This window comes from Dermacentor albipictus, chromosome 6 (assembly GCF_038994185.2).
Source record: "Dermacentor albipictus isolate Rhodes 1998 colony chromosome 6, USDA_Dalb.pri_finalv2, whole genome shotgun sequence".
NCBI lineage: Eukaryota > Metazoa > Arthropoda > Arachnida > Ixodida > Ixodidae > Dermacentor > Dermacentor albipictus.
The window spans coordinates 95,675,763-95,693,154 of NC_091826.1; the positions used below are offsets into that span (position 1 = coordinate 95,675,763).

General features: G+C 45.9%; 1 protein-coding gene across 5 annotated transcripts in view; it reads right to left on the reverse strand.

Annotated features, from left to right (window-relative positions):
• Window positions 1-17,392, reverse strand: part of LOC135907494 (calcium-activated chloride channel regulator 1-like) — a 158,352-nt gene that overhangs the window by 19,884 nt on the left and 121,076 nt on the right. For 4 of the 5 annotated variants that reach the window (XM_070520899.1, XM_065439193.2, XM_065439191.2 and 1 more), the window contains 2 exons: window positions 16,386-16,637; window positions 13,665-13,883 (listed from right to left, as the gene is read on the reverse strand). In XM_070520899.1, coding sequence (XP_070377000.1) covers window positions 13,665-13,883; window positions 16,386-16,637 — 471 coding nt within the window. The remainder of the gene's footprint in view (window positions 1-13,664; window positions 13,884-16,385; window positions 16,638-17,392) is intronic. The other variant, XM_065439194.2, reaches the window with a different exon arrangement.

The window sequence follows — 17,392 nt, forward strand, 5'->3', positions numbered from 1 at the left end:
TCCGTGAACCTGCAATATCTAGTCTAACAGACGACCACCACGTGGATGATTTGATCATGACATGAACTTGTGAGCAATTATAATGTGCGGGACGACAGCTTCATGCTCACTAAGGCGATTTTACTTGACGGACGTGGCGAACCCTTGCTTCCGAAATCATAAAACCACTTTTACCACCTAGTCAGATTTAGTACCTATATTGCCGCAGGTATTCGCTGGTCGTGCCGCCACCGGCCTCGCACTGAGCAACGTTTACAGTGTGGAGTCTACGAAAGTGCAGGTGTACATTGTAACCGCGTGACGTGATCTATGGACGAACCAGACAAAATTAGGCACACTTTACATTCATGCGTAACAATGCATTTATTATAATTTTTGGGAAGAGCATATTGTAATAATGTTGATACGATTCTGTACAATGTGTTGCTCCGAACACTACGTTCTGTTTTCATTTCCCGGCCAACGTCTCATAAGAGCAATGCGTTTTTATACGGTTCTCGCGATCACGTCTTCAGTTGAAACTTGATAAAACGACTGCAGAACTAAGCTATTATGGTATTTCTGAAACTCGTCCCTGTTGAAAAAAATAAAAAACAGCGCCTTTCACTGTAAAACTAGTGCCTTTATTGACACTGGATTCTCATAGGGGTGTGGGCGCTCACTGGGAGTCACTCGAACATCGGCCAGAACACTGAACAGGAGCTAGACCGCGCTGGACGAGACGCTGGTTTCGCTGCGATGACGCTCGAGCCCAGCGTTGTGTGTGGCACACACGCTGGTTCTCCCTGCAATTCGGTGGCTGGTACCACAAGTTACGCAGGTTGCATTTACTCCGCACTGGGGCCCTATAACGAAAAGCTATTCCAATACGTTTTTACTCCAATCTCATGGCTTCAAATCTGTGTAACCACCTACGCAAGCATCGGGCGATGACCCACCGGTTGTGTGAACAGACCAATCAAATTCTCTCCTCGTTCATAGGAGGTCCCTTTTGTTTGTGTGAAAAACGAATAACATTGCCTTCATTGAGCGGCACGTCTTATCTAATGGCTGAAAAGAGGCGATAAGCACGCTCAAGTGCAGGGGAATTCGATGGGGCCGAGTAAGTGCACTGAAAATCCATAACAGAATAAAGAGCGTGGTGCCGGCGTCTGCGATTGGTCCACTTTCGTTTTCTTTTTGCATTTCCCTTTTCACTTTGTGGATAGCTGTATCCTAGAAGAAAAAGACGTAAGCTCAGAAAAGCTTCATTTTTTGAGCAATTAGTACGCACTTGATGAGTTATCGCAGTGTTGTGGAGTCAACCTGAAATAAACGAACCCAGCACTCCTTTGAATGTGTTCGAAAGAACCCCAGGAAACCTGCCGCTGATTGATATTGCTGCACCGATAAAAAAGCTGATGCAATTTTGAGGGGGTTCGCTTTCTATAGTTTACTAAAGAATAGTAAATAAAAGGTTCTGAGGCTCAAATACAAACAGCTTTGCAGTCCACAGCTACCTTTGCCGAGATCATTTGCTTTCACGGATGGTTAGGCCTAGCCTACCTGCCGAACCCATCTACCTGCTATCGGCCCATCTCCGCTCAGAAATGAACAAGCGCAGGCGTATTTACCAGGGGCACGGCAGCGGAGCCGCTTGCGCTACCGCTGTCAAGCAAAGTCTGTCAATAGAACACCCCCCCCCCCCCCCCACGCCTTCTCACATGTTTGGCACTTTTGGCTGGATGCTCCAAAATCCAACAGAACAGCTGAGGCCAAGTTTTAATGCATTAGCCACATGAGTAACGCTTTTTTAGGTACCTTCTGCTTCGGCAGTGATGATTATCCTTCGTGGCTCGCCGCGAGAAGCTGCAGCAGACGACGAACAGGGTGCGCCATACATGTTGGCACTGTAGGAAACGCTGGCGCTGGTGAAATTCCGGGCATCACAAGTTTCACGTTGCGCTTTTTCCATCATGCCCAGTTATTTCAGACCGTTTAATCATATTAGGAAGTCCCCATGAAGAAGGAAAATTAGCTTGCTATATTTAACCCAAGAGTGCGGGATTATAAGGTGTTATAATTCGCGGCGCCGAACGGTGGCGTGGCTTATGGTATCACAATTGTCATTATGAAACACCACAATATATATATATATATATATATATATATATATATATATATATATATATATATATATATATATATATATACACGTGTCCACAGGCTGCCCAGTTGCATTCGGTATTCCTCACGTTCGCTATGTACGTTGTACGCTTCAGACTATACTGACACATGTACTTATCTTTGTCGGGCGACCACGTTTGGCCACCTAACAAATGTTATCGTGCAGCGCAGGCTGCGCCTGCATGTAAAATAAATTTCCGGAATGTTATCGATGGTTCCGTCCACTGTCTTTCACCGCAACTTGTGTAATCTGATTGCATGTATGCGTGACGCGAATAGTGTAGAACTTTGTGGAAGACACCTGGGTCACATAGGTTAATCTGGAACATTCGACGGCTGATCTATAAAAGCCGACGCGCTTGACCCGCTGATCAGATTTTCTACGATCGCCGAGCGTTTTCGCCGCTATCGTTGTGCTGTAAGTGCAGCCTGTTTTGTGGGCACAGGTTCGCCCAATAAAAGTTAGTTTTGTCGTTCACAGTACTGCTACTGTGTTATTCAAAGTCACGACCACGTCACAATACTGAGCAGTGTCGGCAGTCTGTAGCAGCAGCTGTGTGGTGCGGTCTCATTGCATTTTTTTGTGTCATGTTTTTGTTTTGTGTTTCATTATTGATACAGGGGTGCGATCGCGCAAACAGCTCGCTTTTCCGTTCTCTCGCTTGCCCTCTCGTGATTCGTTGGCGCCCGCGCGTTTCGTCACGGTGGCCATTGCGCCGGGGCGGGACCACAAAATGCGTTTACGTCACACTCCTGTCAATCATTCCAAAAGCGAGGGGAAACGGCCGCTTTCGTGGAACGGTCGACAAGGGCATTCGCTTCGAAGAATGAATGGCCGTTGCCATAGCAGCGCTAGTAGCAGACGATGCGCCTGTCGTCTGCTCATAATGTCGTCGCTCGCCGAACATGGCTGGCCCTGGCGGGGGTCGAGTTTTTCGAGATTAAAACGCGATCCGCCATCGCCGAACGTTAGCGATGTTAATTATTGAAAACAACTGTGATCACAGTGAAATTAAATGCTGCGCCTGCGCTGTGATAAATATAAATAGTGCTGTTTTAATTTTGATTGATCCGAGTGCATTTGTCGAGAATGCTCGCCGTTTCACGTTGTGCTCAGAGAATCGCGTTCATTGTTCGGCGGTTTCTTTGGTGCTCACGAGTCGCGATGGCTGCTCCTATTATCGCGCTTTTGGAGTCGCTCGGGCAGCCTCGGCAACGCATCTTTCGGGACGCATTTGACGAGCTTACCGAGGAAGAGTTCCGCGACCACTTCAGGCTCTCGAAGCGCACTGTGCGCTGGCTCTGCGAGCAACTGGAAGACTCCATCGGTGGCCTTCGGACCGGTGGCATCACGACGCAAGAGAGGGTGCTTTGTGCTCTCCGTTTCTTCGCGACGGGGAGCTACCAAAGATCCATCGGCAGCGAAGAATTCGTATCGATGGGGCAAGCTTCCGTGAGCGAAAGCATTCACGCAGTTGCGGAAGCAATAACCGTGGTGGGCCGGCAACAGGGCTGGGTAAGCTTCCCGTTGTCAAAGGCCGGCAAGGCTACTGCAAAGGCGGCCTTTGCGGTTCGGGGCCGCATTCCCGGTGTAGTGGCCTGCGTCGACGGGACGCTCATAGCGATCAAACAGCCCTGTTCGGCTGTCTTGGCGGCCGGGCCCTCAGTGTTCAGCAGGGCGGCGAGCTCACTCCAAAGCTGCCACCTCCGCTCCACCGTGCACTCCGGTGTGAGTGCACACTATGCCCGCACAAGATAGGGATGGCCCTCCATAAACGCCACCAACAGTTCACGTTGGTGTGGCGACACATGAGGGCCAAGCTTGAGGTTCTTGTGCGACGACATTTTGGCAACTGACGAACAGCGATTTTGCAATTGAACTGCGCGCTCCCGCCAATTTGTTTTGACGTGTGCGATACCACCTAGCGGACTAAACCAAAATATATGCCGCTTAAATTAGTTTTCTGCTCTCGCATGAGATTTCCGAGGCAGATATGTTGCAACAGTAAGAATCTTTTTCTTATATTACGTGTTTAATTATTAAAGCATCGCAAACATTCTGCACTTAATGTATCGTCCCCGATCGAAGCTCAAACTGGTGACGCAAACTTCCGGGGCTGGGCTCGCTCGTTTATTGGCTGTGCTCTCCCTCCCGTTCTCACAAATCTTGCGGACGGCCTACTTTGTGACGTCGCAGCCAGACCGAACGAACGGAAAAGCGAGCTGTTTGCGCGATCGCACCCCAGGTAAACATGTAGAGTGATTACAATACCGTTAGACCACTGCCTCGCATTTTCCTATCGGCCATCTGTTAATTTCATTTGAGACTGATTCATCACAAGAGTTAGATTAGGACACGTGCCTTGGCAGTAGAAAAAGAAAAAGGTACACATTTTATATATATTATAAAATTGGGGATCACTTTTTGTTATACATACCGAAAGCGTCTACTGTCTAGGTAAATTATGCTGTTTCAAACTACTCACTAAATACTTGCTTTCTCTCAAATTTTGTGCGTTCTCCCAGGCATTTAGTTGTTTTTCCTGGTTTCCTTGCTGAACTATGCGATTCACCGTAGTTATATATCGTTTAAGTAGCAAAAGTGTTCTGGGGGACAAGCGCTGCATGTCTAACCTGCGTGGGTTCACTGCAGCGTTTGTAGAATATCACTTTTTCAAGCGCTCCAAGCTGTTGTACAATCGTTATCCCAAATGCTTCCCCGGCTCCTAAATAGCGGCATGATGTTCCAACTTCAATTTCCATGAAGATGGGGATAAGTTTTAATGTAATGCGCTGCGAAACGTTCACGTGCTTTTTTTAACTCTAACGTTGTAAATAATTACTGAGTACTTTTTTTTTCTAAAATTCTTGTTCGTCATACGAAACACGCCGTGGCAGTTTAGCTGCTATGGTGTTCAGCTGCTAAGTACGATATCACGGGATTAAATCCCCGCCGCAGTGGCCGGATTTCTGTGGCGGCAGATTGTAAAAATCACCCGTGTTCTGTGCGTACGGGGCACGTTGAAAATCCCCTTGGGGTCAATTAACCCGGAGTCTTCCACTACGGCATCCCTCGAATCGAATCGTGGCATTCGCATGTAAATCCCAAGAATTCAATTCCGTTCGTCATACAAGGCTCCCAGTTTGTTTAGGCAGCTTGTTCAAACTGGGGAAAGGTAGGGGCACGATATGTGTAACGTGTAGGCAACGAGGTTATTTCCTTTTCCTTTATCCTCTGGTAGCTTGAGCACTAGTTAAAGAGGGAAAGTCTTTAAAGTCCGAAGTCGGCGCGCCTCGGTGATTTGAGTGCACGGTGGCAGCGCGAATTAAGAGTCGTTGTTCGCTAAACAGACGCTTTATTCAAACGCCGAGGCGTCTGTCCGAGTCCAAGCCCGAACTCCACTCTCCCGCAAAATCAAAACATGAATTTTGAAGCCTTCAGTTGCACAAAGGAGTCGCAAACTGGCTAATCACACCTACGAGTTCACATAATTGCCACCAATAGCACAACCACCTTCGTTCCGCACAAGGCATCGGTGGAAACAGTGGCACACTTTGCAACTCGCAAGGGGATCGGATTGCTCAAAGACACGTGTCATTTCCCTCTCCCCTACGTTAGGCTCCAAGCATTGGCCCTTGATGTCCTCCCCCTTTCTGCTGCAAGCGGCCGCTACGCAAGCAGCCGAGAATGTTTCCGTGAAACCACGGCTTATGTTCTTCGTGACTGCCAGACAATGGGCTGCCCTGCCAGTACTGAGAAAACTCAGTCCGCCGCGCACCTGTGGCCCGGTCCGCTTGAAACCAAACACTATAATTCGGACCCGATGGCAATGGCACAAAAAGCTTCCATCGGTTGTAGCCGGCTAAGTGGTGGTAAAGTTACCACCGTTTTCACAGACATTCTCAGAAACCTCACGCGGATGCCAAACATTGATACTCAAACCGGCTGGGCAGTGGCACGTCGCCCACTTTCCGTGGCCGAGATGATCGGCGGGACATATGGGAAGCGCACGGGCATTAGCGGTAGCGGTAACCTCAAGCACCCCACATCTTTTATCTTCACGCCAGTCTCCCTGAATGCCCTCCTTCACTCGGACCCTCCAGCCTTTTGTTCCTAGCGAAGGTGCAGATCTGGTGCCTCTTGAACGACGCAGCCAATAATCCGATTTTTTTCCACGCATGGGTGTTTCCCGCGTCCCCCCTTCGCGGAACCCACCTGCGTCTTTCGTTTCCGGTTATTGCCCGATACAGCAGCGTGAGGAATCGTCCTGCGCTTTGCTGTGGTCGCCTAAATCGGGCCACAAAACAGCAAGACCAACTTCCTAACCTCAAACTGACGGATTTCGAAAAGTCGGGGTAAATGCGCATTTTTAAACCTGTATAGAGCGTCACAAGGACCTTTAATAAGCATTGTGAGACATACCGTTAGGCAGGCATAATTACAGTCACAGTGTGCCGTATTCGGTGTGCTACGTGTGCTTATTGCGTGCGCTTGCTTGTTTCAAGCTTTTCGATGCTTCTCTAACGCTAAATACTGATATTATGCGGTATTGCTGCGTGCCATTGTGCGCGCCGAGTCAGCGTCAAAAGGAGCCAGGTGTCTCGTTTCACGAGATACCCGCCGACCTCAATGCATGTGCACGGTGGCTCAAAGCGATTTCCAGGAAAGACTGCGAGCCAAATTCCACTTCCAGTTGTTCGGTAGTGTGCAGCCTGCATTTCAACGCATCAGACTTCAAAGATACCTGCAAGAACTGGCAGCTGAAACTAGGCGTTGTGCCGAGCATTTTCTCTGGCTTCTCTTCGTACATGAGAAAGGCTCCCGCAACCACAAGAAGGGACGCCAACATTCGGAAACGTATGCGAGGGCTTTCAACAGACGGTTCGTCAAATCTATGCTTGGCCGATGAGAGTGCGAGCGGAATGGCTACAGTTCTTGCTTCTCTACAGCCTTGCCTCTCTAAGCAGCGAAAGTTGACGTACTCCGTACAACGGAAGGCAAGTTGGATATGAATGTGCCTTGACCAACGCAGATGAAAGTCCAGCTTGGTGTTTCTTAATCAACGTGGTGACTCTGGAGTCGCAAGGACACAGGCGAGGCAGGTGCTAATTGTTCAAGTCGTATGGAACTGCCGCAGACCAAAGTTTATGCAACGCGCTCCTACGGTGTTCATGCTTCCACGGCAGTGTGCTCTTCAAGCATTTTTGTCGAACGGAAACGATGGCGAGAAAAAGAGCGAGCACTCAAAAAATACGGAATGAAATGTTTCAGAGGACTGTAGATTCCTATAGGAAAGAGCTTCAAAAACTCAAAAAGCAAAGCTACGCGAACGCATTTTTTGAAGTTGCACCCGATGCGGAAGAGGGAAATATGGAGGCGACATTTTTTCTGGACTAGATAAAAAACTACAAGAAGCAACGGCCAGCGTGGTCAGAGCTAATAGTGAGACATTGCATGATTCTAAGAAACTTGTCTTCCAAGGCCTATGAACATCTAAGGTCCAAGGAGCTGCTAAAATTTCCTTGTAGAAATACTCTGCAGAAATATATTGGCAGTATATCTCGAGAAATCGGATTTAGTGAATTGGTGTGCTGTCGGCTACAAGCAGAACTTGAATCGCTTCATACACCGGAGGCTAAAACATGTGGTTTTGTTGTGGATGAATTTAGAATCAATGAAAAGCTGGAATATCATAGGCAAAGAGACACTTCTGTTGGGGAAGTTGATTTCAGTTCTGACCTACATGGCCACTTGCATTCACCAGGTCATCCGAAGTGTAGGAGATGTGGGATTTGAAGTCGTGGGTCTCGTCACCGACAACCAACGGACCAAACTCGTTACGATGGATATATTGTGCAGAGGGGAGGCGAAAGCACTTGCACCTCATCCCTCTAATCCCACGAAACCTCTATGCCTTGTCTTCGACCAAACTCACATTCTGAAAAATATAAGATCGCAACGAAAGATGTAGGTGGCTCGCAAAAAATATCTTCTAAGTATTTGAAGACATTGTACAGAATGCAACAGCACTCGACAATACGGCCGATACGGTTCCATACGGCCAAGCACTTGCATCCCCCAAACATTCAAAATACGAATGTGCGGTCAGCCGTGCAATTGTTCAGCGCTCCAGTAACTGCAGCATTAGGCTACCTGAAGGACGAGGCTGGCCGTGCTTGTGATGCAGATTTCGCTAAAGGAGGGCCAACAATATACTTCATGAAAGTAATAGAGAAGTGGTTTACTCTCATAAGTGTGAGCAACTGCCAAACACACATTCATCAAAATGATACTGACGGACGTCAATTGACATCAGTTGAAGATAAGAGACTGAGATGGCTTGAATTCGAATTTTTTGCTTTCATGGATAACTCAGAAAGAAGAGCAACAAACCTGAGAACTTTCTCACAAAGGAAACCTACTATGCAATCGTGATAACAATGAAGTCAAAGGTGCAGTGCATTCGACGTCTGCTTCTTGTCTGAAAGTTCAAGTTTGTGTTGAGAAACATGTCAAGTGACCCAACTGAACCCTTGTTTGGATTCCTGCGCAGAAGTGTCGGGTGCAATGATGCACTGGATGTAAAAATGTGCTGTATATGGGCTGGAGAAGATGCTCAAGACTACAATGGTTGCTACTTCGAGTAATAGCAGCGTGCACAGGTCATACTCTTTCTCAGCCAAAAAACTAATTCCAGCTTTCCAGCACTACCACCCTCTCAATGAAACGATGAAGAAACTTCTCATTGTAGCAGAGGATAAACTATATGGCCAATGGGTCAGCACAATGCCACTCACTTCCAACCCGTACGTGACCAGTGTAGCTTTAATGGGACAGTTCATCGTTCGCGCACCAAGTTAGCGAATCCCATGCGGAAATTCCATTTCCCTCCTGCAGGCGCCTAATAGCAACAATCCCCTACAGGATCTCTTCGCTCGGCAGGACCGCTGAGGATTTTACTACCCAAGCAAGGAGCTGGTAAATGTTCTGGAACGACTTCGGAGGTTTGCTAATAACGTGCTCAACAGCAGAAGCGCTATTGGTAAGTCGTTAGGAGCCTGCATTGAAACAAGAATCCGGGCTCTCATGGAACTTCTTCTGCTCCGATCCGAAAAGTGTGACGAAAAGCAACGAAAGATGGTTCTGCATCTCATCGCAAAGAAGTTTATGAAGCCCGTTTTCACGAACTATACCGTTGTACTGACAGACAGAAACAGGGCGACAAAGCTTCTTGAGCGGAAACCATTGTCCCTTGAAGTGTTGAAGCTATAGCTGGCCGATTCTGTGAAGCCGTGATGTTGTTCTTCATGAGGAAGTAGACAATGCGTAATCATTTTACTTGGCCACAGCTAGGGTGAAATAAACAGTTTATATGCGTACTTGTGTCTCTACTACGCGGCGTCCTTGATGGTTGCATGTTTATCGAACCAGTCTGATCGCTCTTCTTCCTGCTTGGTGCCGCACCGGTACTGCAAGCTCTCTATGATTTGCATGGCACTGATGCGAAATATATTTAACCTCTACATGTGATATTCTTCTGGCAGCCACAGCGCCTAAATTTTCGTACCGGAAATGTTGAACAAGAAGCCGCTGCTGCGCCCCGCCCATTGGAACGGCCCTTCCCAACCCATAGAAGCGCCGCGCGAAGCATTGGCAGCGCGTGGCGCCACCACTCGTTAAAAGCGCGCAACTCCGCGGTGCAACGCCAGCAATGGGAGAACGAGTCGTCTGCCTGGCATCTAGCTAGAGGAGGTGTTGCGAATAACTATTTAGCCGCCGCGTTCTGGTTCTTTTCCTTACGCGTGATTCGTGTACTTGGTTCGCCTGGCTGACACAGTGAACCAAACGAGTCAGCTTCTTTATGATTAGTGACAGCAAGGACGAGGTAGTGGCCCACGTGTAGACAAAGTTCGAAGTGGGTGGGTAATAGGTGGATAACTTGTCGTAATATATCACCTATATGAGGTCTCTAGCGCTATGAGTGTGCCTGACGAAAGGGGCACAATGTCAGTCGTTGTTCTTGCTACAAATGTCGCCGACAAGAGATTTAGCAAAAATGAGCGCAACGGTATGAAAATCTCTGTGGGAAGTTAAATGAGTTGGATGAAACACAGTGCCTATTAAAAAGATATCTTAACCAAGTTTTGAAACGTGGGATATGGCCTCTATGAGCTACGCTTTCTATTGTCCCGACCAAGCTGTATGTTAGAGCCTGTTTATATTTCACGGAAATAAGTGGGTGGTGCCATGTCTGACAATGTTTCTTTTGCTGCTTGACTTCAAATCCTTGCAAGTAATCACTGAGCCCTCGTTTTGCTTCCATATCTTCAAAGGCTTACGTCAAGGGCTTACGTTGGCAACTATGGAGTATTGGGCTAGCGAAGAGATCAGGCTGGTTGTTCGTGTGTTCATATTCTCTGCGCAAATGAAAGCTATTGCAAAGGGAGAAGTGCAACGGAAAAGAGGACCTTGGTTTTCCAGGCCGCATTCCTTAAAACTCCTCTTTCGAACACGCTTTCTCATTATTAAGGCTACATGGCTTTTTAAGTGGTGCATTACTTATAAGATGAACATCTTTATGGCTGTCAGAAAAATACAGTGAATCTAGGGAATTTTGAGAATCGGTGTTCCGCGTAGCTTCTTTAGAATTGTTTGGTAATGTATAAGCCAATCTTAGCTTTGGATGCATTTGCAGTACCCGTGTCAGGGGGACGCAAACGCACTTCACATTCAGTGTGCACAGTGGACGCGTCGGTTTAGTTCACGCCGCACCCCAGCAATACCAGTATTCACAAGAGACATTTTGTTCATGTTCCGCACCATGATAAACGCGAGTGTTCGTAATTTGGGATAACAATTCTAGTGAAATCATGGTAGTCGGCTTGAGACAACTTCACCGTCATATTGTACGACTTCAGGCGATGCAGCGAAAGAAAGTACAGCGTCAACATTATCACTTGTGGTCAGATTACTCGACAAGGCTTTAGTGTCCTTTCGTTCAGCTTGTCGTTTTCCAAGCCGCATACTTCCACGTTCTGCAGCACATTACGCTGCATAATCAAGACGCCTGTTCCTCTATTCGTTTCTTTCACGCATACATATTCGTAGCGCTATCATCATATTTCTCTTGGATTTTGCCGATGGCTTATGCTGCTTCTTGCAGCTGTGCCATCAGAGCAGGCGACATCTGTCACAATAGGGATGCTCGATACTACGCTTCTCCGTAAAGGCGTGGCGACACGTCCGGTTGCGCCGCCGCATTGTGCCGGAACACGTAAAGCGGCGCTACGACGGACAGCGCGAATTTAGTTTCTGTACTCGAGACTGACACTGTCAAAATTTATAATTTTCGCAGTTTGTAATATTACCTGCATTGTAATATTCACATGCCACCTTAAAAACGAACCTTCTAAGCTTACAGTAAAGCAATAATTTTCGAGATGAACAGATATATAGTCGTTTTTGCCGCAGTTTCGCTTCCGCTAACGAATTTGTTTAAAACCCAAAGTTGATGGAAATTCCGTACATTACTGGTTTTAGAGGTTGACTTCAAAAAATCCTGACGCAACTTTTGACTTGAAAGCTTTAGCTGGGCCATACCATGAAAAGATTTTGGGCAAAACAATATGAATAAGTACAGCAGTCTACAAATAGCTAAAGGTAATATATTCAATATATTCGAATACAAAGCATGTGTCACAATAAGAATAAAAAGCACGTGATTGGAAACAGTCTTACATTAGAAGACACAGACTATGCGAGTGTCAGAAAGCGAACTCGAGGTCGCGGTTTCCATCACACTCTTGGTTTACAAAATTCAAGCGGAGCAAAATGCAAAAAAACGCGCTCCTGGATTTATAGTTAGGTGCACGTCAAGAAACCCTAGAAAGTCAAAAATATTTAAGGGTGGTTCACTACACATAATGTCAGATCGTGGTTTTGGCTCGTAAATGCACAAAATTTATCATTATTAATCACTGGAAAGGAAAACCCTTATATAGTGCCTAAATATATTGTTGAAAAGCCTATTTGCCTTAGTTCCGTTATGCAACGACCCACGATGAGAACAGAAATTTGTGAAAGCAAAGCGTAGTGGTACATATCTTTCTTAAAGAAAGGGAATCTTTATTTCCAGAATATAGGGCGCGTTCACTTTTAGGTTTTCAAGAAGTTTTAGAAATTGTCCAGTAGAGATAAAATAATTATAGCCATAGAAATGTATTACTCGATAGGCGGACGTTACTTGCACGAGAAATGAAAACATATATCCAACTGAACAACGTAATTCAGCAATCAACTCCCCAGTTAATTACTTTATGGCGCATATGGCCTTTTATGAATTGTAGCTGGTGACCTTGTAAGGCGATTCGACTTCAAGTGAATTTGCAGATTCACACCAGATTGTAGATGTGTGCTACGAAACCTGCCATGAAAATTCCCTGTTGTCGCACTTAATTTTTAACAAAATGATATGGTATTCATTGAATCGCAAATGTATCTGGGAGAGCTGTGTATTTCTTCCCACGCTTGGGGAAATATTTATAAACAGGAATTGTCCTGGACATCTATTTCAAGTGGATACGTCTTGCAGTCTCACTGGCTACAATTCGCAAATCGCAATATGCGCCGCATTGTGATTACTTGTAAAGTTAGGTAGCGAATTTATGCTTATTTTTCAATAGGGCGCAATAGGGCGCAAGCGGGTGGGCTCGATAATACGTACAGCACGTCACACACCATTTCCCCGCCATGCCCTGCTTACCAAAATAACCACGTACAAGTATGGGCCGAAGGCTCTCCTAGCAGAGCGCTGATGCATTGCATCGCAAGAAATTTAAGGCAGAAGGTAGTTCAGTGCACTTGTTTGATAGCAATGGCAGGCTACACGCATGGACAATGTTCTTTTTTTTTTATCGAAGGCCACCGCTGCATGCACACTATACATACCCGTCAAAAGGCACCAAACCAGAAGAGCTACAACTGTGAACACCTGTGCCTAGTGCACGTACTGTCAGGAGTCATGCAGAGCAGAATTCGAGTACATTATTTCGATTCACGCAGTTTTTGCAAATTGAAGCTCCACCATTCAAACTTACTGCATGGACGCATTAAAACACTAGGCAAGTGAATGTAAACTAACCTTGAAAGACATTAAGCCGTCTCGACATATGGCAGAAAAAGTGGCTTGTTCGAGTAGTGTATAAATGGTCAACCAGTGCTAAAGTGACGGAATTGAATATGTACCTAGCATTACCAGTCTGAATAAACCAGATGACAAAGTACTGAGATGAATTTGCGCCTAAGTAAACAATCGAGGAATATCAATTCCTGTCCCACATAATCTTTTACAGCGGCCCAGAGCCGCCCAATGGGCACTACGTCTAGGATATTGCCATGATTGGTAAGTCATGAGAGGCGGCGGCTGAGAAATAAATATATTCGAACGAAAGTAACCTGCATATTATGTCAATCATGGTTCGTAAGAGGACAGGCATACCGTTGCTGGGCTCGGGATGGTAAGCGATTTTACGCGGCCGCTCTCAACTTCCCGACAATTCTCACACTTCTTTCCTGTAGGATCAAGAAGCCACGCCGTGAGTGAGTGACTTCCAGTGGATTGGCTGCTAATGGTAACGACTGTGTTGTTTCCCAAGGCGTCATCAAGAAGGAATGTTACTTGAATAGTTCCGATGAAGCCCCTTGTTTCGTACATCACCTGTAAGACGAAGGCAATCCTGGTTGATATAAAGTAGAGTATGATACAATCATGTAAATCCGTGAAACAGATGAAAGTCATGGGTAAAAGCTGCCTATCAGATCGGTTTGAGAGAAGCGCACAATGTAGCCACCTACGTACAACAGATTCGTCGGTACCAGCAAATGAAGGACAGTGTAACAAATTTTAACAAATATATGAGAGAAAAGCTTTCTAAAATAGAACAAATATTTCCATGTAATACAGGATGCAAAGGGAACCATCGTTCATTGTGATAAGAGCAGCAAATATTTTTTTCCAAAAGAGAAATTGGGTGAGATTCAGTTCAATAAACAATATATTTACGCTGTCTTCCCACATAGGTGTGCAGTATACATGATATATTTGCGCAAAGTAATTTGTTTAAGTAACAGCGAAGTTTTATTTTATCTTTTTTTGTCGTGGGTGAGGTGAGTTAGGCATTCTGGGTGATGCATAATACCTAGTTTTCTCTCTATCTTCCCCTTCCACGATCTCTTTCTATCCCTATTACCCCTTCCCCCTCTGCAAGGTAGCCTATTGCAACTACTGGTTGACCTCCCTGCCTTTTTCTGTATTCTTCTCTCTCTCTCTCTTTCTCTCTCTCTATTCTTCAGAGAGCATTTTCTTTTGCTCATTGCAGCAGATACCTAGTTCTTTGCATGCGGCACTTTTTACGCTAGCGAAGCAATAGTTGTCAGGCTTGGGAAGCATGCAATAGCCTCATCATACTTGGATGATGTGCTCGATCAGCTTTTCTGTGCAAGCAAGGTGGTCTTGTGTGCATTCAACTAGCCCTGGAGGCTCCACATGCATTGTTCAGTTCCTGCACAGTGTTCTACAGTAATATGGAGGAGTGCACCAAAATGCACAGTAATGCACAACGGTACACATAGGAGCTATTCAAAATGCAAGAGATCAGCGTAATAGCCAAGCTACGGCCGAAGGTCGCTCTGGGATCAACTGCGTGTTTCTATGCGAGTGGAAAGCCCAAAGCAAGGAAAAAATTGCGCGTAATACTTGTACACATTCTGATGAAGCACGGATGAATAACAGCAACCCACAGACGGAAAAATTATGTTGCACTTGATATTAGTCGTACACAATCTTCTAGATGACACGCACTCGTGAGTGTATACCTTTGCTTGAGACATCGTTAAAACAGTCTATACGTCTGATCAAAATTGCCTGAGACGACTGAAGATTGACAACCCGGGAGACGCTTGTGTATAGTCGCTGCTACTCTCGTATAAAAATGACGCTGCGCATTCGACCAAACCGCATATTTTGCGTCGTTTCATTGAGTAGGTGGGCATTACATGCTAGGTTCGACGAAACCTTCAACGGAAGCTTTATGTTTTCCCCAATAGGCCGAAAAATTGCCAGATTTGAGAAATAGTTCAAGCTCAGTCTTCATTTTAGACGGTGCATAGTGCTGTTAGTATAGAGTAATGCCAATGGAAATGTTTAACAACGCTTTGAAAGAACTGTCAATCAAGTTGGTCGCTTTCTGTGGGTGCGGTAGCGCAAGAGTTAGGCGGAGGTGCTCCCTGTCTGCCTAATGTTGTTTATATCTACACTTAGCGATAGTGACCACGTGTTCATGATTAATTTTGTTGCACTTGTTCAACGTCGCTTGATTTTTGTTACTTATTATAGTATCTTTCTTTTTGCATATTGTTGTTCAGCAATTTCCCTTACTGGGCTCGAGTAAGTGCTATAAATATTAAAAGGGTACTGCTGCAACCTTCCCTAAGCGCGGTTCAAAACTACTACAAAGATCAAACATTTTTATAAGAAAGTTGTTGAGCAACCTGAAAAATTTCCGGTAAAGCATTTTGTTTATCTATACATGCTACAGTAAAAGATACTTCCAAACCTGAAATAAAGCCCTCGAAATAACATAAGTGGCGCGCCACTCTTCGAGCGTGCGATCTATAGTAGAGCACACAAGTTTATAATGTTACCCACCGAACTTATACCGCTTATATGTGGGTTGTACTTTCGCAAAACGTTCATAGGGCTAGTAGCTGTTTCGCATAAACAGTAAACTAATACAAAATGTGTTCACTTGCGATGAACAGGCGCTATTTACAGAACAGCGATCTGTTTTCTGTCTAGACTGACAGAAATGTATATTCTAACACGATTTGACTGTTTTGAAATACATTAGTTATGGGCAACATAAGGAACATATGAAGCCATATATAGATCTTTCAGTCACGACAATTTCGTTTCCTCTCTCAAACGCCGTATATATTGTTCAAAGCGCTGGAGAGATTGTTTCAAAAGGGGATTTCTACATATTACGTGCATTTGAATACGTCGTTCAAAGATGGCTCTCAGCTAAATCCTCCTCTTAATTCTCCAAAGCGCGCTAACGCACTTCCTGGTTGTGAAACTAAATAGGCTGGAAAATACGTGTAGAAATCTCAACCGTCTCTACGGATATTCTTAGTTGTGTGTTAGAAAACCTTTACTTACAACCATGGGTTTGTGGGAGGGCTTCGTTTCGCGGTCGATGGAATCGACAAGGGCGGTCTTCAAGTCCACTACGGGATTGTATCCTTCGCTTGGAAAGCACTCGTCATTAGCAGACTGGAATATCTCCGCACCCGCTTTGACTGCTGCTATTTGTGGCGTGAATTCATGGTGGGAGGGGGCCGTGGTACCCTCGCCGTCGACCATCGATTCGCTGGTGTTACATTTCGCAGTTTCATTGGGAGTAATAAGCACCTGAAAGCGATAGATACACCAGGAGGTCCTTGATTACTGAACCTGTGCTGTCTACCACATGAGCGGACGTTGCTGGTGTACCATCTGTAAACAAATTGGCTCCTACGTGTGCACATCAAATACGAAAAATTCTGCAGCACCAGCGGCAACAAACATTTACCTACGAATTGCCATCCTCGTGCTGAAAATTACTCGAAAATATAGTTTTTGCAAACCTTGCAGATTTTCTGCACCGAAACTTCTTTGTACGGGTAAGCGCAGATGAACCCTCTGTGTAATCTGTGAGATCACGTTTGAAGCCGCGAAAGAAGCGATTGATGGAGGAGGAATGCGCGTGCAGGTGAAGACAATTGCCGCCTCCGTGCCCTTTCCATTTCTAATGCCACGACGCAGTATTCTTTGTGAATGTTCGCAGATTCCAAGCGCTTGAGCGTAACCAGCGTTCACGAAGAGCAACGTCGCTGCAGCGTTTTATGCGAAGCTTATTACGAGAGCTCAACCCAGCTCCTCAGGCGCGGCGGTGTCGCCTTGAAACCACGTGACACCGTGACGTCACGACAGAGGAGAAGTGGCTTTGGCTCAATTCTTGCAAGACGGGCTGGGTGGGAATCGAACCAGGGTCTCCGGAGTGTGGGACGGAGGCGCTACCACTGAGCCACGAGTACGATGCTTCAAAGCGGTACAAAAGCGCCTCTAGTGAATGCGGTGTTGCCTTAGAAACGAGCTGTTTCTAAGGCGTGCGTCTCTTGCTCAGG